General features: G+C 47.7%; 7 protein-coding genes across 7 annotated transcripts; 4 read left to right on the top strand and 3 right to left on the bottom strand.

The window, feature by feature from the left end:
• Positions 1–1,017: 1,017 nt before the first annotated feature.
• Positions 1,018–2,120, bottom strand: EV420DRAFT_820352 (uncharacterized protein). Its single transcript, XM_060483597.1, has 3 exons — positions 2,044–2,120; positions 1,145–1,984; positions 1,018–1,092 (listed from the first exon to the last, which is right to left on the bottom strand). The coding sequence occupies exon 2, from the start codon at positions 1,883–1,885 to the stop codon at positions 1,262–1,264; it is 624 nt and encodes a 207-aa protein (XP_060337113.1). The 5' UTR covers positions 1,886–1,984; positions 2,044–2,120; the 3' UTR covers positions 1,018–1,092; positions 1,145–1,261.
• Positions 2,121–2,145: 25 nt separating this feature from the next.
• On the top strand, positions 2,146–2,931 carry EV420DRAFT_1510870 (ATP synthase E chain-domain-containing protein). The gene is made up of 4 exons (XM_060471537.1): positions 2,146–2,202; positions 2,253–2,343; positions 2,406–2,592; positions 2,668–2,931. The coding sequence occupies exons 2-4, from the start codon at positions 2,323–2,325 to the stop codon at positions 2,736–2,738; spliced, it is 279 nt and encodes a 92-aa protein (XP_060337112.1). The 5' UTR covers positions 2,146–2,202; positions 2,253–2,322; the 3' UTR covers positions 2,739–2,931.
• Positions 2,932–3,063: 132 nt separating this feature from the next.
• On the top strand, positions 3,064–4,933 carry EV420DRAFT_1617573 (WD40 repeat-like protein; the record flags this gene model as incomplete). The annotated part of the gene is made up of 10 exons (XM_060475254.1): positions 3,064–3,132; positions 3,257–3,345; positions 3,397–3,792; positions 3,845–3,919; positions 3,966–4,044; positions 4,094–4,161; positions 4,217–4,337; positions 4,388–4,613; positions 4,742–4,789; positions 4,812–4,933. 10 exons carry the CDS (start codon positions 3,064–3,066, stop codon positions 4,931–4,933), a joined length of 1,293 nt encoding a protein of 430 aa, XP_060337111.1.
• A 675-nt stretch (positions 4,934–5,608) lies between these two features.
• Positions 5,609–7,763, bottom strand: EV420DRAFT_1617572 (glycoside hydrolase family 27 protein; the record flags this gene model as incomplete). Its single annotated transcript, XM_060475253.1, has 18 exons — positions 5,609–5,803; positions 5,855–5,941; positions 5,992–6,069; positions 6,153–6,239; positions 6,287–6,295; positions 6,348–6,434; positions 6,486–6,540; positions 6,586–6,638; positions 6,693–6,737; positions 6,791–6,879; positions 6,938–6,976; positions 7,026–7,042; positions 7,095–7,139; positions 7,192–7,253; positions 7,362–7,426; positions 7,482–7,560; positions 7,607–7,686; positions 7,739–7,763. The coding sequence occupies 18 exons, from the start codon at positions 7,761–7,763 to the stop codon at positions 5,609–5,611; spliced, it is 1,197 nt and encodes a 398-aa protein (XP_060337110.1).
• Positions 7,764–8,439: 676 nt separating this feature from the next.
• Positions 8,440–9,994, top strand: EV420DRAFT_1510867 (uncharacterized protein). The gene is made up of 4 exons (XM_060471536.1): positions 8,440–8,879; positions 8,933–9,071; positions 9,122–9,174; positions 9,223–9,994. The coding sequence occupies exons 1-4, from the start codon at positions 8,504–8,506 to the stop codon at positions 9,786–9,788; spliced, it is 1,134 nt and encodes a 377-aa protein (XP_060337109.1). The 5' UTR covers positions 8,440–8,503; the 3' UTR covers positions 9,789–9,994.
• EV420DRAFT_1759481 (Dopey, N-terminal-domain-containing protein) lies at positions 9,995–16,824 on the top strand (the record flags this gene model as incomplete). The annotated part of the gene is made up of 29 exons (XM_060480589.1): positions 9,995–10,158; positions 10,215–10,348; positions 10,396–10,542; positions 10,591–10,671; positions 10,721–10,849; positions 10,898–11,048; positions 11,102–11,424; positions 11,473–11,643; positions 11,694–11,804; positions 11,853–11,957; positions 12,011–12,466; positions 12,522–12,831; positions 12,882–13,014; positions 13,064–13,130; positions 13,207–13,315; positions 13,369–13,426; positions 13,476–14,271; positions 14,318–14,548; positions 14,598–14,749; positions 14,801–14,953; positions 15,006–15,081; positions 15,129–15,261; positions 15,316–15,404; positions 15,457–15,587; positions 15,634–15,839; positions 15,898–16,181; positions 16,229–16,353; positions 16,408–16,519; positions 16,579–16,824. Exons 1-29 carry the CDS (start codon positions 10,077–10,079, stop codon positions 16,822–16,824), a joined length of 5,301 nt encoding a protein of 1,766 aa, XP_060337108.1. The 5' UTR covers positions 9,995–10,076.
• Positions 16,825–16,999: 175 nt separating this feature from the next.
• On the bottom strand, positions 17,000–18,322 carry EV420DRAFT_1636864 (precursor to secretory protein Ssp120; the record flags this gene model as incomplete). Its single annotated transcript, XM_060476642.1, has 8 exons — positions 17,000–17,044; positions 17,092–17,110; positions 17,160–17,619; positions 17,675–17,849; positions 17,902–17,977; positions 18,029–18,076; positions 18,133–18,152; positions 18,206–18,322. The coding sequence occupies 8 exons, from the start codon at positions 18,320–18,322 to the stop codon at positions 17,000–17,002; spliced, it is 960 nt and encodes a 319-aa protein (XP_060337107.1).
• Positions 18,323–18,419: the final 97 nt, after the last annotated feature.

The following is an 18,419-nucleotide window of genomic DNA, read 5'->3' as shown; positions in this document are numbered from 1 at the left end:
GGTCTGGGGCCAAAGATTGAGTGAAAATTCAAAAATTCTTGTTGACGGAGGAGAGGAAGCGGTGGTAAGGGCGCGAGCTTACTGACGTACGTTCGTCATCAGTAACCGATCCAACCCGGCGTACGTTTGCCGGTTCCTTCTATCGCATTGCGTGAAATTCCCACCAGAATTAATATTTCTGATGTCGGATACAGATTACAGGGGACACCGGCAATATATATTTCTGCTTTCATATTTCTGGTGGTGGTACTAGGTGGTACTGCGCGCCGGCTGTGCCCCGTCATTAGCCGTGATAGTTCCATGCTTTACCATACGCCTGCAAATGGACAGCCATAATGCAGTCGTACCTCACCGGCGATCAGGAAAGGAGGCAAAAACTAGGCTTGGGACACTGTTCACTTTCACCTCACTTACAACGCGTCGCTTCTTTTTTTTAAATAGCTGATTTCATTTTTAACTCTACAATTTTGCAAGCGAAGGCAAAAAAGATGATGCATGGCTCGAAAGGAAGCCATACGAGAAACACGCCTGAAAATATTCTTCTTCCAGTTCTCAGTCATAGTCGTCCGACAAGGCATCCTGGATTCTCAGATCGATAGAAATAGACGAAAGTAAAATACTCACGAGCATGAGGCGGGCACGAGACCATCCCGGTGTTTTAAAGATCACTTGCACTGTTACACCTTGGCTCTCTAATGTCGCGAGTTTGCCCTCAATACAGTCGTACATGGAGCAACACACGGATGAAGATGGAACGGGCCGCAGACCAACGCCTGCACTGTGTTCAATACGAATTTCAGCCTTGAGTGAACGAAGAACGGGCATCCGAGGTTTCGACAAGGCATGAGCTACTCTATCCCACACTGCTTCATGCTCGGGATTATGCTGCACATATTGCAGATAGTCATCTTGTTCTGCGTGCACAAGAAAGTGGATACCTGTAAGAAAACAATTCCCGTCTGCGCTTTCGAGGTTGGAAATCCACCAATCGAGGGGCTGAGTACCTCTAGAATGGTATGGGGGCAGTTTTGACCGTAAGCTTTCTTAGGTGCGAAATAGGGAGGGGGGAGACCGTCGCCAAGGGCACTGGGGCTATGCATCAGTTGGTGAGAGTGTCCATTTCAAAAACATTATTACGACATACCACTACCAGAGTGCCTGAATGTTAGCTCTTCTAGTTTGGTTGCTCTTTTGTATAAACTTTGGAATAGGGAGAAATAATCTCTGCCACAGGGGATGGATCTCCAAAGTTCTGAGTTCTTCAATGGATACCGGGCATTGACGTGAATGAATAGCCACTCAAAAGATGATACAGACAGCCATCGAGGTCAAACAATATCAGGTGATCGACTGGCGGTCCCGGAGATGGATGCTGGTGAGTACAGGAGGAAGGGTCGGTATCACGGAAACAAGGCTCATATTTGTATACTGCCAACCTTTCCAGATGCGTGGAGTTGGCAAGCAAAGATGCCAGTTCGGAAAAAGAGGTGAATTTAGAATCAGACAGAACGATTGACGCGTATGCTCTGGAGTGAAGAGCCTGGAGAAATTGTTCCGGCAGATCGCCCCATTTCCTCCACGATATCACTAGATGAATCGGGTTAACCAATAGTTCGATGATAGCTATGAGTGCCGAGTCATATGAGCAAAGGTATAAGAAACGAAGTCTTCTGATATGAACGATGAGGGAAGGGGAGGATCGAAGAAGATCCAGCATTCCCTCATTCCACTGAGCTTCCCCTGGAGTGATGGAGTAGAAGAGATGGACCCTCGTGCGAGGTGTAAAGCAGCGCGATATCAGTGAAAGCGCTTTCAAGGCAGGCTTGTCATCTTTCAACAAGTCTACAACAGCATCCAAAATTTCCTGAGGAACACGTTGATCCATCTGGTCAAGATAAATCAGAGGAAAATCGGGGCGACAGTAATAATATCACTTGGATCAGATAAGATTCTCAAGTGTTTGCGTGTCGGGTGGATATAAGTCCTTCAAGACCATTCCTCTGTTAATAAATGTCACGGAAGGAATGGTGATCACCTACAGACAAGAGAAACTCAAAGGCACTGTACAATTGCGAGAAAAAAATAAGTTGGAAAAAGGAAGGTGGTCGGTGAAGACAGGGAGCAATGCTGACTAATACAGCGGATTGCCATTGCCGAGATCATCCGCCAACGAGCACTTCCAACTCGCTCTCTATAATTCCAGTCAGTCCGGTTGTGTCTTTCTCTTTCCTCTCATTGACAGACGCCAGCAGCGCTCACTTGAAGCTATAGGTTTTTAGCCTTCACCTGTTGCGCGGCCGGTCGAGAAAATAAGGCAATACCATGGTTTCACCTACTGTGAATGTGCGCTGTCGTTTCTCCTATTTTTCTTTCGTCTGTCGCTAATTCTTCGCCAAAATGAACAGGTTGCCCGATACACGGCTCTCTTTTCTGGTGTTGTCTATGGCTGGTACCACCGTCGATCCCTACAAGCAGCACACAATGTGCACAAAACTCAGCATGCGGAGCACGAGCGAGAGCGGTTGATTGCAGAGGCAAAGGAGGCATGGAAGAAGAAACAAGAGACAGCAAAGGCTGCTACTACGGATTCCCGTGAGTGCTTCTGCTCGTCGCCATCACTGGGCGCGTTGTTGCTGCCCGCAGTGCTGACAATTGTGGTTCCTTCAGTCATCACAGATCCAGAAGACCCACGGTTCGACCTGGAGAAGCTGATTGCAAAGTGGGAGAAGGCAGCATAACAGTGTTACCCTTGTTCGTCCATGGATTGCTTATAGACATGTTAAGCCGCCAACAAAAGACGCATAATATTGACCCTGGCAGTATACCTTGTCTGACTTGCAAACGTTGAATATGTTCGTAAATACAAGTATTTTGTTCGATTCGTCTTGGCGTATACTCGTATACAAAAAATCAAGAAAGTTTATGCCTCCGTACGACGTCTCCTTTGTGGCTGTTTGTGAGCGTGGGAAAGATTTCAAACGCGTCGCGTCTTTTCTTCTTGCCACCACCTTCAACGACGGTAATTCCTTTTACTTTGTATCTATACCAGCTTCCGAGTCGAAAATGAAGCCGCAAGTCGAGGAGATAGAGGATGATTTTGCGGCAGAGGAGGAGAACAAGTTGATCAATGAGGTGCATCCTTTACTATAGTGCTGGCCATTCTTTCTGACACTGCAAGCCCATGAACAGGAATACAAAACATGGCAAGCTTGTTTTTCCATTTTATGCTACCTTTCACTGACATATTATCAGGAAGAAGAATGCGCCATATCTCTATGACCTCGTTATCACGCACGCGCTCGACTGGCCCAGCTTGACTTGTCAATGGTTCCCCGACAAAGAATCGTGCGTCACTATCCAGCATTTCACTTCGCTCGACCTTACGTAGCCACATAGTCCACCCAACAAGCCCTATTCCATCCACCGCCTCCTCCTTGGGACCCATACCTCCGGCCAAGCACAAGACTACCTCCAAATTGCTACCGTCTCAATCCCCAAGCGTGACAACTCCCCAGGCTCCGACAAGTTGGACCGCAGTGACTACGATGACGAGCGTGGTGAGCTCGGAGGTCACACAATCCCATCTGCGCCCCGCATCCAGGTTATTCAGAGGATCAACCATGCCGGGGAGGTCAACCGAGCGCGATACATGCCTCAGAATCCTGATTTGATCGCGACCAAGGCCGTGACGGGAGAGGTGTTGGTATTTGATCGTACGAAACATTCGAGCGAGCCTGAAAGAGGTGGGGTGTGTAAACCCGATATACGACTGGTGGGACAGACAAAGGAAGGGTGAGTGTACGCAATCTTAGACCTTACAGTCGTTTGCTGAAATCTCTCCTAGTTTTGGTTTGGCCTGGAACCCAGTCAAGGCTGGTAACGTGCTTGGCGCCTCTGAGGACATGACCGTTTGCCACTGGTAGGATCATTGTCCTTTTCAGAAGACGAGGATTAACGCAATTTAGGGATGTAAACTCATATCAAAAGGGACAGTCAACAATCCAACCGACCGCAGTCTACAAGGGCCATACTTCCGTTGTCGGAGTTAGTGTATATTGCTTCTGGCTACTTTCTGCTATTGACAACTGTGCAGGACGTAGACTGGCATGCGACAAAGGAAACTGTATTTGCCAGCGTTGGCGACGATAAGATGCTTATGCTGTGAGTGAGAAGCGCATTCAATTCCTGGCCTGTTGACATTTGATATTACATCAAGGTGGGATACGAGGACACCCGCAGAACCAACAACCAAAATACAAGCCCATGACCGTGAAATTCTGGCAGTATCATTCAGTCCGGCAAGCGAGCACCTACTGGTTACAGGGAGCGCTGATAAAGTTTGTTTCTTGCACTTTCAGAGTTTCCTGGTTTGCTCATTTGGTGGTAGACCGTAGTACTCCACGACACGCGAAACCCGACGAAAAAACTGCATACATTTGAATCTCATACAGATGACGTTCTACATCTCGCCTGGTCGCCACACAGCCCTACAATTTTTGCTTCCGCTTCCAGCGACCGCCGTATAAACATCTGGGACTTATCCTTGATAGGTTCTGAACAGACACCCGATGACCAAGAGGATGGACCGCCCGAGCTGTTGTTCATCCACGGAGGTAAACATTCCTTCGCCTTGCATATTTGTATCCTGTCTTAATGCGCGTACAGGACACACATCCCGACCATCCGACTTCTGTTGGGCCCCTGGCAAAATGGAGAACTGGACCTGCTGCTAGCACGTCAGAGGACAACGTGGTCATGGTCTGGCAGCCGACCATGCGAGTGTGGGCTGGTGATGAGGTCAAGGATTGAAGAGAAGGAACTGGAAAGCGACGCTATGGAGGGTATCGAGGAAAGTGCTGCGAGTGGGTCCAAGGCGAAGGCTAGCGGAAGTATGAGCAGCAAGAGCATGAGTGTCAGCCCCACCAGCGACTGACGCGTTGATGAACATGCTTGTATTTTTGCTTTTGATTATTGATAAATGCGCTCGAGTCAATATAAGACGAAACCGTGATGATGTACAATGCGCTCCAGGCCAAAAAAAAACTAATGATAAGGATGTGCTCCGGTGCATGTTCAGTTACAGGAATAGAAGCCTCGCCAGCTCGAAGAGTACTGTCGGGAAGAATTAAGTACGTTGGAAGAGATAGATGGAATATAACGTACCTCCGCCCATGACAACAAATACGACGACAGCCAAAACCCAAATGTTTACCGGGCTTCGTTTTGCGAGCTTCTCTTGCCGCGACAAATGTGTTGGCTTTTTGCCCGATCGCGCGTCTTTGGCGAACTTTTCGTTCCGTTGACGCATTTCAAAAGCGGTAGGCTGCAGCCGTAATAGAGCATTCCGTGGATGAGATAACGATAGCTGAGAAACGCACCATTTTGAAGTATAGGTGTTAATGAGTGGCTTGGGTTACACGTAGGTATGATTGTCGCGGTCGGGTTTAAGTATCGGAAATGTACAAACGTGGCAGTTTGGATCGATGATGTGGTTTGTTAGAGTTGCATGTCGTCGACATCGAGGACAAACTAACCAGCAAATCTCGTACTAGCGAGCTATATAATATTCGTGCATACTACTGGCAGAGTCTATAGAGTCCTTTGCTACTCAAGGTACATGAGTACCGTTCTGATCGGTACACCAATTATCTGACCAAGGTTCCATCGCAGCACATTTTGGGATCAACCCTTCAGGCTCGTTACCGGCATCCTTCAGCAACAGTGCTACGACACTGTGAGGTGGAACCGCACGGGCAGTAAAGTTGCGGACAGCGGTTCCATTATCAGTGTGGGTCCAGAGATCCTGTGAAAATCAGCGCAAGAACGGCAACGTGTACTGTAAATCGTAACTTACTCGCACAGCGTATTGTCTCCCTGAGCGTATCCACGGGGATTCGGTCAAGTTGAAGAACATGTCAGCTGGTTCGTCGAGGGTGTTGATCTAGCCAGAATGTAAGTCGCATACAAGCGTACTTCCATATACTACTTCACCAACATAAAAATTGTTCCGTTTTGACTGTCCCCACTCCAGTACTGGGCCGGATGGGTTTTGTTGAAAGACCAATTAGGCTATTTTTTGAAAAGTGAGACAAGCTACGAAAAGTGTAATGAAAAAGATTGCTTGCATTGAGACCCCATCTGAAAGGCGTCACACCAGGACCGACGACTGGGTCTTGATTAATTGCGATGACTTCGATATTCTTGAAGATACTCAGCGTTTCTTGGGAGATCGAAGCAAGCTGCTCTAAACGTTAGACAAGGCGAAAAAAGGGCATATAAAACCCACATGGGTCCCCTATATAAAAAGAAACTTAGTGAACTGACGTCAATCACGAAGTGATACTCACGATAAGTAGAGGTGACTTCATGAGGCTCCAGGCCGTGAAATGGGTCTTGGATTCTTCATATGTGAGGTCACCGTTTCCAACTTCAAGCTGTACATCTTTGTCAATGCGTATAGCAACGGTGCGCCTTTCACAACTCACGACATCCATATCGTTATGGCCATAAAAATCTGAAGCCCATGCATAGAAGGAGTTTCTAGGTATCGTTAGCCCATGATCTGACTGAAATTATTGGACCCACTGGTTGATGATACTGGCGATGGACGGCCAGTTGGCACCTATATCATCCGTTGTCTATAAAAGCGAGTGAATTCAAACCCCGGACCAGGGATGCGTGAAACGACCCACTCTCCAGGTTGGAGCTAGGTTACGTGCCCACAGCCAGGGTTCAAGCTGCGACGATAAATATTAAAATAGGTTTGACTTTACAGCACAAAAGGACCTACACGACCCCACTGACACAAAGAAAAGAGCATTGGCGGCTTTCCAGTTGACTTGGCCAGGTCCTTGATCGCGTTGGCCATAACAGTGAACTCTTACAAAAAAAGACGATGGTATCGCGAACCTTCAGAATAGTAGAAAAAGAAACTTACTGCCAATCATGCCCTCTCGAATAATCTCATCGTAAGGTACTGGCACAAATGTTCAGTCATTGGAGTAGGGCATCAGATGATGCAATACCTGCACAATTGTCATACCTGACAGTAATATATCAGCATTGGACATGAAGTAGATTGCAAAGAGACTTACTTCAATAAGTCAAATCCCCAATCTTCATGGAACAACTTTGCATCCCTATTGATGTAGGCTGAATGTTTAAAGGTGTGAATGACTCAAAGCATCGAACCTTGCTTCATTCTGGAACGAGCCTGGGTAATATTGACAAGTATACCAACCGGAATCCCCATACTGTAAAGAAGTTAATATATTTCGAAATTTCACGAAATTTCTCGTACAATTCCGGCTTTCCTAGATGGTTGTTAGTGGATAAGAATGAGGTGAGAACATCGAAAATACTGACATTCCAAGGCCATGGATATGATCAGTCAAGGACCTCATTCCAGAAGGAAAGCGCTCTTTGTCTGGAAGCAGAGGTCACTTTGATGAAGGCGTAATGAGCATAAGAGAATCACGGACGGGCAATGATGTCCCCGTTTTCATTTCGTTTCTTCTCCGAATAACAGTCATCAAGGTTTACGTACTCGTAACCTACATCCTGCACATGGGTAAGCGCAGAATCATAGCGAAGAGATCAGACTTACCCTCAAACCAAGAGAGACCATGAGGTCGGCAGTTTCAAGGATTAGTGTCTCGTTGATGTTGCACCAGTATGCATTCCAGGCTAGTTGGCACGTCAATGCTATATGCGAACTCCATTACTTGGTACGACGCACTGTTGTATCCCATAACTAGCCACATATTTCAGCACGCGCAAATTGTTAAAGACGAAGCAAACGCACATGGTAGTTTTCCAACTCTCAGTTCTTCAGCATCCTTTACAGGCGCTGTCCTTGTGGCGTACAAAACGAGCGCAACAGCGATTGAGACGGTGAGTATGAATATGCCCCATATAGCGGTGGCCGTGTTCGACTTCCAGGTGCGATCGTAGCGACGATCTAACAAGTCCGTAGTTGACCCGCCATCGAGAAAGGCGGTTGTCTCGTAGTCGTCTGGGGGCTATTAAGTTTGGAGAAGTATTTGCTTCCGGTTGCAACATACCCGCATTTTCATCTACTCCGTGAGCAATCAAACGATGGTAAGTAGATTATTTACCTAGTGAAGGAGCTGGGTACGTCAGTAACGGAGGGTTATATCAGTAAGAGACTGCCTTACCCATACCGAATCCCTCCAGACGTACGTCTTCTCTGCTTTCAGACAGATTGTATCCGGTTTAATAAGTCGTTTGTTAGAAAATTTGAGCCTTAGCTTCAGACCTCGATATTCTAGTTGAAGTCTTGCAGGCGTTATTTAGATGGAGATCGATGTTGATGGTTGCAATAATGAAGGCGTTACCCCATTTTATGCCCGGCTTCGCACATTACGTCATGAGACAATTTACAAGCGTGAGAAGTTCAAACATTGACGCGTGCCGTTGTGGCCGTGTCAGCTTTGCTGTTTCCTATATTTTTCTACATCATTATCAAACGTCGCACTTCGCCATGGATGAGGACGTGGACATGGATGCGCCTCAGATTTCAACACTCAGGGAAGAGGTTACGCCCCCACCTCCTCAGCGTACGGGTATTCGTGTCAAGCTCGTCGTAGGCAAGAAAAGCGCGGGTCCGACTGTTACGGTACCATCGAAACGGTCGCACACAGAAGACGAAGCTGACGAAGATGAAGACCAAGAAGACCAGCTCATCGATGATGATGACGACGTCAGCGCTAAACCATCAAAAGTGCCCGCGCGCCCCGTAGAAGCGACGCCTAAGCGCAAGGCTCCGGTGAAGAGAAAGGCGAAGAAGACAGAGAAAAAGAGCTCAGAGGAGAAGCAGGAAAAACCGATACCCCCGCCTCCAGCGTCTTCGTTGCCAGGTATGTCCTTCCATGTATCACTGCAAACAGCCAATCTAACAACTGGTATGTAGAGGAAGGATTTGACCCAAATCACATATCTTTGACTGTCGCCCCTCCAGTAGAGCCAGCACCTGCTCCTGCCAAGGTAGTGAAGAAGAAACCTGCAGCGAAGAAGGCCCCTGCGAAACCAAAAGTTACTAAACCACCAAAGTCCTTATTTCATATTTCCATTCTACGTTCTTCGCTAATGGCATGTTTAGGGCGAAGAATGTCCTGCCTCAACTTGCTGACGATGCCAGTGTGCTGAGCGAAGGTGCGTAACAAGACTACTTGTACTGAAATATATGCTGATTGGATATAGGGGGGTTTACCGGCACTGCTGCTTCATCACCCGTAACAACTCATTTCGCCAATAGTCCTGAGCCAGAACTTGGCGATGCGCCTGCCGAAGAAATCAACATCGAGGCCCTCCTTCTCCCAGTATACCCGCTTCCGACAAAACCATTCCCTGTCCAACCTCCTCCCAAAATTAGTTCCGGGTTTGCTCCTGTCATGCCGCTGGACAGAAGCGGCAAAAAAGTGCGGTGTTGGCGTGTAGCCAACAGAGAAATTCGAGGAATTGCTGGAGGTCGCTGGTTTGCCCACGCATGGGTCGGGGAAAAAGATTCGGAATACTCTGGTTCCAAAGCCGGCGAAGGCGCGTTGACTATTCCGAAGCTACCGGCCATGCTTTCGGCATCAGGAAAGGGTAAAGGAAAAGTCAATAAAGCACTTTCTTTGACAGGAACTTCGCGGTCAGGATCACTTGTTCCTGAGGGGCCAACTCTTCCCGGAGTCCGTAATCTCACAAAGATGCGGAATAGCATGCAGTTCCCGCCACCGCCATCTTCCGAAGCGGGAGATTCTGATATGATGGGGCCAAGCTGATGGCCTGTTACCATGTTTATAGTATCACGTATATATTTTCGTACAGCTAGCTATTCATTCGTTCCGGGGACTGTCGTTACCTTGTTATCTATGCACTATATAATTTATTACAGACTACTACTATTACTATCTCTGCATGACGTCGCGGCGCAGTTAGTTTGAGGTCACGGTGTGACGGTAATCGACTTTTGCTTTTGCTAGTTTCTCCGTCAAGTCCAACGCTCTCAACAACGTCGACCACCCCATATCCAACGACGAGGGCGCGACGCTCTGTTCTCTCTCGCTGCCATGGCATCGACGGATTCCACAGAAGCAGGCACGGCACCGAAGAAAGGCTCCACGTGGATCTCTGAGAGAACGAGTGAACGTGGTGCGTCAGGCCTTCGCCGACTTTGCTAATCCGGAGGTGCTAAATGACACCATCAGCTGCTGCCCAACAAGCATATGAATCGGATCCCAAATACAAGAAATACACCCAGCAGGTCGAGAAGTGCCTCAATTCGTTCGATAATGTACACGAATGGGCGGATTGTATCGCGTTTTTGAAGCAGTTGCTCAAGGTGCGCTTATGTGTCGCCTCTATCTACCGTGTATTCACTGCGAACAGACCTTCCAATCGTACATGCAGTTCAAGGAGATCCCACGCAAGCTGATTGTTGCAAAACGGCTGTCTCAGTGCTTGAATCCCGCTCTACCTACGGGGGTGCACCAGCGGGCACTGGATGTCTATGCTCATATTCTCGCAGTATTGGGGGTGAGTGCACCTTGGCCTGGTATAGCGTTCCTCTAATGGCGTATCCAGTCGGAAGGACTCAGGCGCGACCTCGCACTCTGGTCATCTGGTCTTTTTCCCTTCTTCGAATACGCCGCGACATCCGTCAAGGTATGCTCTACAATCTTTCGCTGCGCATCCATCAGTAACGTTTATTAAGCCTACTCTTCTGAACCTATACGACACACATTATCTGCCCTTGCAAGGGGGCCTGCGTCCCGTAATGAAATCATTCATAATAGCGCTGTTGCCCGGGTTGGAGGAGGAGACTGGGGAATTCTTTGAAAAGGTACGTTTATTTCCACTGGCAATTCGATAGGATCTCATTCATGAATAGGTACTGAGTTTACTGGATCGTCTGTCTGGGGCCGTATCAATGTCGTTCTTCTTCCAAAATATCTGGCTGGTCATGCTAACAACGCCAGCTGCCCGTGGAACATCCCTCAATCTTCTTTCACGTCGACTCCCGCGATTAATGGACGATGAAGGTGCGATATGTCCTCCGCAGCTCTGTGACTACTAGATGTCTAACTTGTATCAGATATATTGTCCATCATTGGCCGAGACATCGGTTTGATGATTCGCGCCTTTGCTGCTGCCTTGGAGGATGAGAATCTTCTTGTACGAAGAGGAGCCTTGGACCTTCTACTGCAGTCTATGCGTTTGGATAGCGCGGCTCTACACAAAGCCCAAGGAGAAGATCGCACAATCTTGATGAGGGCAGCAGTGTCTGTTGTCCTACGACGCGATCTCTCCCTGAACCGGCGGCTATACACTTGGTTACTTGGTCCTGATGAAAAACCGGATCATCAAATTACTTACCTACGGACAAATGCGTTGAATCTGCTTAGCTCCACCTTGAAAGTAAGTACTGTCACGAGCTTCATACTGACAGAACTGACGGTACGGCAGGAGGAGATGACATCGCCTTCCAGTGAATATTCCGAGTCAAGGCCATTCAAGATTTTCATCTCTCTTCTTGATAAGTGGGAGATAGGTGCACCACTAACGGATGTGCTTGTATTCGATTCTTTCAAAGCTCTTAAAGCTCTGGTCTTGGCGAGCACTGATAGCAGCGAAGATGTTAGAACCCCTCTCTTGTTCTCAACTGGACACTTATCGTTGCATTCTAGGTGACTATGACAGCTAGCACTCTGTACGAAGCGGTGGAGCCAGGCATCATATGGAAGCAGCTACTCCAAGCAGTATTTGATGAAATCATCAAGGATGAAGAGAAATGCGAAGTAGGCTCTCCGTACCAAGTCTTCTGATAGAATTTTAACCATTTCTAGGCAATTTCCATGGTCCAATTCATCCTCAAGACATTCTCTCAGGACGAGGAGATTCAGACCATTCATCTACCTGTAATATTTGCAGCTATCGTTGATCTTTTGCATGCAAGCCAGTCACTTTCTCTCAATATTATCTATGCTGACTGAGGTTTGTCCAGTTTCGATTGAGTACGACAGAGTCTCCGCCTTTGTCCATCACCACTAAGGAAACTCTTTCGCTCTTGGAGACCATACTGCACCAGGTTCCTCATGTTGCTCTTATGCAGCGGCCGGAAGCAAGCGAAGGGGACACCTCTGCGAGGGATTCACAACGGCCATACATCTTTGCTTGCACAGTTTACGGAATTGGACCTCTTGCAATCGAGCCTGCCCCCTCTTCTAGGTCTTTCAGGATCCCTTTCGCATCATCTTTCGAGAGCTTGGTGTCCCTGAGCTCCATCTTTTCTCATGCATTGGTTTCAGCCGCAGACAAGGTCGTCGCACTCCGTGAAGCGCTCTGTCAGACCCTTCTTCTCCTTGATACGCTGGTCGGCAGACTTGGTACCTCTACGATAAAGGTTACGTGGCATCCTTCGCACTGGCTATCAGTGGTTCTCGATTGCATCAGTCACGGGGTGAGATTTACTTGTGGGTATGGCAAAACTAAACTGACCGGCGTTGATTTGCTAGTCTGCCAATTTCACAACCGTAGATCGCGCCGTGAGCCTTGTCGTTGCGCTGCATCATGCCTCAGGGATGGAACCCAAAGTGCACATTGATGAACGCCCTACGATGTACAAAATGATGACCAAACTTCTTCGTTATCTTCGCTCGGATTGCGCAGCATATCATGTACGGGCGGTTAATCTCATTTGGGCATTAGAAGCTGCCACTAAGAGACCCCACGTCGAGTCGATCCTGGCTCAAACTATGAACTCACCCGAGTCTCGGAACGTGCAAGAATCGTATGAAGCATTTGGTGTTCTGTGGAGATTAACAGGTTCGATCGCAAAGACTTCAGGCACGGTAAATGCTGATTCTTTCATCCAGAGGACAATCTCCTTCCTGGTTTCCGGTTCAAGGTTCCTATGATGATAGTTCTGGATACACTGAAAAACGATGACCCCAGTCTTCGACGGATTGGCGAAACGTGGATGCGTTGTAGTCTCAAGTCTTATTTGAGGTAAGCATCTAGACAGTTAGAATTTCTGTATTACTAACGTCATCTTCAGAGTACTGGACCCGATCATCTTCGAACTGTTAGATCCATCCATTCGCAGAATACCCAGCACCACAAAAGTTCGAGGGAAAGGAACTGCAAGGATTCGTTTATGGGCGCCCCTTCGATCAACGTTACGTCCAACATTTGCTTGAGATGTTACTGTCTGTAATACGATTTGGCGGACAAGGATTTGCTAAGACTGCACGGAACACATCCATCAAGCGTGCACAGCATTCGGGGCTTGTTCAAAGGGTTCAATCTGGTATGGTAATTTCAATACTATTCTCCCGCATCGCGGGCTGACATCTTAATAAGGGGGTTTTCCTGAGCAAGACGTCACATATATGGAAGTTCTTGTGGAACTGTTGCTTCGGTACGCGAAATAGTTATCTTACTGGTGCTTGGGTCTAACAGGCCTTCAGTTTCCTGCAATCTGAGCCTAGTGTGCCTTGGGCTCCCGCGATGCGACCTCAGAATGCAGTGATACATTCAACCACTGTCGAGCTTCTTCAGACTATCGTTGCTCGCGGCGAAATAGAGCTTGCCGTGGTTGAATCTATTGAAGCAATAGTCGTCGGAAAGCTCTATTATTGCATTCACACGAACAGACTGGATCTGCAGAACAAGCTGCTTCACCTCCTCCATTCAGTGATCTCTGCATCCACCGCCGATGATCTTGTCAGGCCATTCGCTGGCAAGCATAGGCAAGGTGAACGGCCTCCGGAGACCTTAACAACTTTTGACAGCACCCAGGAAATACAACCCAGAGCATATGCCGTCAATCCTCTACTCATTCAGACCCTAATGGATGGTATATCTGTCCCAGCCAATCGGCCTGTTCTACAGCACTGGCTGGACTTTGTCCTCATGGCCGTCCCTCAGTTCCAGCCGGCTTTACACGCAGTTGTTGCCCCGCTAAATGAATGCATATGTCGCCAGCTTCAAACGTCTCTTGATAATGTCTTAAAGGCGTCAAGTCATGATGACACATTTAGCGATGATACAGGTTCCACGATCACCGACGCAGAGTTCATCATGCTGCTGAATGGTCTTGAACGTCTCGTACTACTTAGTCTTGCGTATACATCAGAACCGCAAAGCCCGGAGGAGGATCAAAGCGGGGTAGAGAAATCTGCTGAGTCTGGAGGCCTTTTTGGTTACGTTTCCACCGTCTTTAGCTCTGAAAACACGCTGCAAAACGTGGATGAACAGTTGACGGTTCGTCTCTGGCTGAAAATTTCCGCAATGGCTGACCTTCTCTCAGGTTCGATCACAAGGGTACCGCTCGCTACGAGATTCAGTGCAGGTTCTGTATTCGATATGGGGTTTGCTATGTTGGACAGATCCTGAAATACGTGCTCCGAAAGATGAATCAACATCTCTCATCTACAATCGCGTACGCCTCCGGAGTCGCAGGGTGCTGGAGCACCTGTTCCGAGTGCAGTCTTCTGAGGTTTTTGAAGCTATTGTAGATTGCTGGAATAGAGATACTGGGGTACGCCTCATCACTATCACTTATTGCTTAAGCTCTAAAACTCATCTAGATTACTGTGGCCACGTCGAACTCGGCATTTGAGTTGACAGATGTATTAATAGCGAACGCGCAGAGCGCAGTCCAGATGATATGTGACAGTATCTCAGGTCGCATCTCAGGTCTGTTGGAGAAAACGAGGAAGCAGACAATGAATCCTGAACTGTAGGCTCCCTTTTCCCTGCTCTTTGGGAAAACATACTGATGTCGACATAGAACCGATGGCGTGCTGTTCAAGTTCCTTGAGCAATACCTACAGCGTCTTGAGGGTCCTCTGGCCGTGCAAGTCTGGGGCCGTTTTCTTCAATTGACGAAGGAAGTCATCGGCGGTGGAAAGGACTATAGATTGCAGAGCTTCCCGACCCTGAGGTGTGTCATCATGATTGCCCAAGTGGCCCGTATGATAGAAGCCATATTCTAGATGCTTGACCGTCTTAGCGGATAAGTTAACTCAAACGACGGCCATAGAAGACAGGCGCATACGCAAGGACCTTCAGGTAAGAGGTTTCCCCTTCCCGAGAGGCTCTGTTAAAATTCAAAATAGGAAACTTTTGGAAAACTTCTCGACTCGTGTGTGGTTTATGTTGGCCGATCATTCGATCAAGGTTCCTGGATTCGGCGGACTACCAAAGAGGCTCTGACCACCAATGGCAGAGAATCCCCAGCTCCACGTAATGGTGAGACTCGAAATCACAGATTTCCGACCTTGAGGTCTTAAGTGTCAACTACAGAAGCAAAGATTGATGAAAAGTTCAATTCAAGTAGCACCTCATTAACGCCGGAAACACCCAAACCTGCTTCTAACGAAGTCATGATTCAGGTAAGACGAAGCATGTAGTTATATGAAGTGCTTGAACTTAACGCGTATGTAGATTAATGACTTCATCGCGAAAACCATACTTCCAAACCTGCGGCGTTTCCTTGTGGACAACGACAAGGTTGCGGCAGCATGCAGCAATATCGTGTATTACATCGTCAACCCAGCCATGAAGGGCAAAGCTAAGTAAGTAGAATGTTTCAGATAGGTTACGTTGTTAACTCTTCTGCAGGCCAATGGAAGTGGATGCTACCACTGTTTCCATCCTACATCAAATGTCCAGGCTTCCAGCAGCCCTGAAAGCGTGGCGAGCACCGATAGCAGAGTTGTTGAACGATAACAGGGTATTCAATAGTACTGCGGAGGCCGCTGAGCTATGGAAACCTATAGTCAAAGCTCTCTTCGATGTTGACAAAACTGCATTTCCCGAGTTACTTGGTACGTTTCAGATCCACGTTTGCGTTTAATACAGCTCACAGACGTCACCAATTCACAGGCAAGGTGGCCACCGCACCATCCACGAATATTTTTACAAATAGGGAATACGAAATGTTGTTACGGTCGCTCAACCTTCGTAGACTATCTTTCGTGTTGTTCACTGGGGATAAGAATCATTTCCTAACGCAACTACCATCGATACAGGAGAAACTGGTGGATATTCTTCGTAATGTGTCAGCCCCAAATGTCCAGAGTGACGTTTACCTCTGCATACGCGTCCTATTGTGCCGTCTATCGCCCCACAACCTCACCAGCTTCTGGCCGGTGATTCTCACAGAATTAGTATGGTTCTTTCCATCCTGAAACAGTAGTCCGCTGACTGTGCCTAGTATCGTCTCTTTGAACAAGTCATGTCCACGTTACCGTCGGATGGATCGGATGATCTACAACTGATATTGTCTGTGTGCAAGTTCCTAGATCTTCTGCTTGTCCTACAAACTGAAGAATTTCAAATGTATGTATTTATCTGTCCGGCCCGAATTCCAACTTACTTCGTGCCTCGTTCTAGTCATCAATGGATCTTCATAACCGATACTGTGGATGCGATATACCGACCAAATGATTGGTACCCGGAAGCGATGTTTGACCAGTTGGCTGAGATTGTTGGTAATCTACCCAGCGTATGTTCTTCCTTTCTTTTGCTCCGTGATGCGGCTTAATTTTTTCGACGGCATCGTAGAATCCTACTTCGCAAAACGGATCAAACGTCCTAGACACTGGTGGGGCGTCGTCATTTAGTTCCCAGAGGGTGATGCGGCGTCCTTTGTTGAACGGGATCCATCAGATAGATAGTATCCGTGATTTGGTCCCCTTCTTTTCTAGCGTGAGCATATCATCTTACGAGAGTGTCTACGCAAGTGGTGGTATTGTGGATTGGGAGGCAATAGAGAAAGGGTTGATGAACGATATGTTTGACGGACGGTAATTATTTAACAGGCTACTACATGTACTGATACCTCCCACTTTGCTTGTGATACCTTAATTCTACGTCTCTTCGGATATCTTACGACTATCAACTTACGCAGTGGATTGACAATGAAATCCGAAAACAAGAATAATATAACAGTGGTATATGGGAATGAAAAGTTACATCGTGGTAGCTAGAAATCATTCCAATTGCGTTTGAACTTGTACTGCATCCGATTCTGGTCAACCTCAGCGTGTTTGTAGGACGAAGGATAAACTGCTTTACCTTGTAGGGCATATTTTTACTGTCGCCAAGATAAGTAAACGTGGAATGACCGCAACAAGCTGACTCACCGCATTTTGTCACCAGCATTTGATGGAGGCAAGTATCCTTCCTCCCCAGATCCCCACGCCCCCTTCTTATCACCCTCCGACTTGGCTCCACGGAATCTGACATCGGGGTCTTGCTTTTCCGGCGGCGTCACTCTTGTAATTTTAGGGTTGGGAGGTTCGGCTAAGGGAGTGGCTTTTTCGCGTTGCTCGTCATGAGGATGGGCTGCAGCCAACGGTTCTTGATCCGTGCCTTGCAATTGGACGTGTTGATCTTCAGGATGTGCACCTTCGGGAGGGGGCTCGTGGGACCGCAAAACTTCCTCAACCGTGATTCCTTGGTAAGCCGCCTCCTTCTCCGCTTCTTTAAGTTCGATGTCCTCATGGTGGGCAAAGTGTTCAATGTCTTCCGGATGAATATATGCTTCATCACCTTGAGTTTCGGGAGTATTATGAAACTCTTCCTCGTGGTGCAGGAAAAACTCTTTGGACGTATACTCTTAGAAATGAAATGGTGACGGGATAGCATTGGGGCTTACCGCTTTCAACGTCGTAATGGTGACCTTCAGCGCCCAGGTCGTCGAAACTTGGCAAACCGCTAAGCCCGGCGTCTGCAAGCTCCCTCGCGGTGACCCTTCCGTCCCCATCCTTATCAAGCTTTTCGAGTACGACCTTTACTATGTGGTCGGCCTTTTGCTGATGCTCTATGTCATCCTATGATGCAGATGTAGGTCATACGGCCCGCCTATGCTCGGTATACACGTACCTTGGACTTCTTTTGAGAATAGACATGATGAACACCGTAAATAGCTTGAATCTCATCCTTGTTCCAGTACCCATCCCTGAGAAATACAATTCAATACCGTATCGTGAAGGCAAGTGGATGGGCATACCGGTCGAGGTCGTGGATCTGGAAGAAACTGTTCGAATCAAAAGACTCTCTGCAAGGGAACGTTCTAGACTTCAACTTAGTATAGAATGAATAAGACTGATTCACATATGGTGCTCCTTGGCCATCTGGAATAAAATCAGTGCAACTACCCTACATTGACAATCCAGTGAGAACATACGTGTCTCTGCGCATACTCCTGCAGAGTCTCGCCATCAGAAGGACCGTCGTGACTGTGTCCATGTCCAAGGACACTGAGGGAGGAGAATATTAGGGAAAGAAAAAGCGAGGTCTTCATCGCGACAGTGAAACTCTGCAGCAGCATGTGCTTCTTGATGCGGCAATGCTTAGTCAGTACTCTCACGACCCTAATATGGACCAGTCATTTCGTGGCC

Source organism: Desarmillaria tabescens, assembly GCF_030435595.1.
Source record: "Desarmillaria tabescens strain CCBAS 213 chromosome Unknown EV420scaffold_4, whole genome shotgun sequence".
NCBI classification, from domain to species: Eukaryota; Fungi; Basidiomycota; class Agaricomycetes; order Agaricales; family Physalacriaceae; genus Desarmillaria; species Desarmillaria tabescens.
The sequence above is the reverse complement of the archived record's forward strand: the minus strand, read 5'-3'. Positions and strand labels throughout refer to the sequence as shown.

Coding starts and splice junctions, on each gene's coding strand:
- EV420DRAFT_820352 (XM_060483597.1), bottom strand. CDS start 1,885: ATGGATCAACGTGTTCCTCAGGAAATTTTGGATGCTGTTGTAGACTTG.
- EV420DRAFT_1510870 (XM_060471537.1), top strand. CDS start 2,323: ATGGTTTCACCTACTGTGAAT. Junction 2,344..2,405: donor TGGTTTCACCTACTGTGAAT/GTGCGCTGTCGT, acceptor CAAAATGAACAG/GTTGCCCGATACACGGCTCT. Junction 2,593..2,667: donor GGCTGCTACTACGGATTCCC/GTGAGTGCTTCT, acceptor TGGTTCCTTCAG/TCATCACAGATCCAGAAGAC.
- EV420DRAFT_1510867 (XM_060471536.1), top strand. CDS start 8,504: ATGGATGAGGACGTGGACATGGATGCGCCTCAGATTTCAACACTCAGG. Junction 8,880..8,932: donor TCCAGCGTCTTCGTTGCCAG/GTATGTCCTTCC, acceptor ACTGGTATGTAG/AGGAAGGATTTGACCCAAAT. Junction 9,072..9,121: donor AAAGTTACTAAACCACCAAA/GTCCTTATTTCA, acceptor TGGCATGTTTAG/GGCGAAGAATGTCCTGCCTC.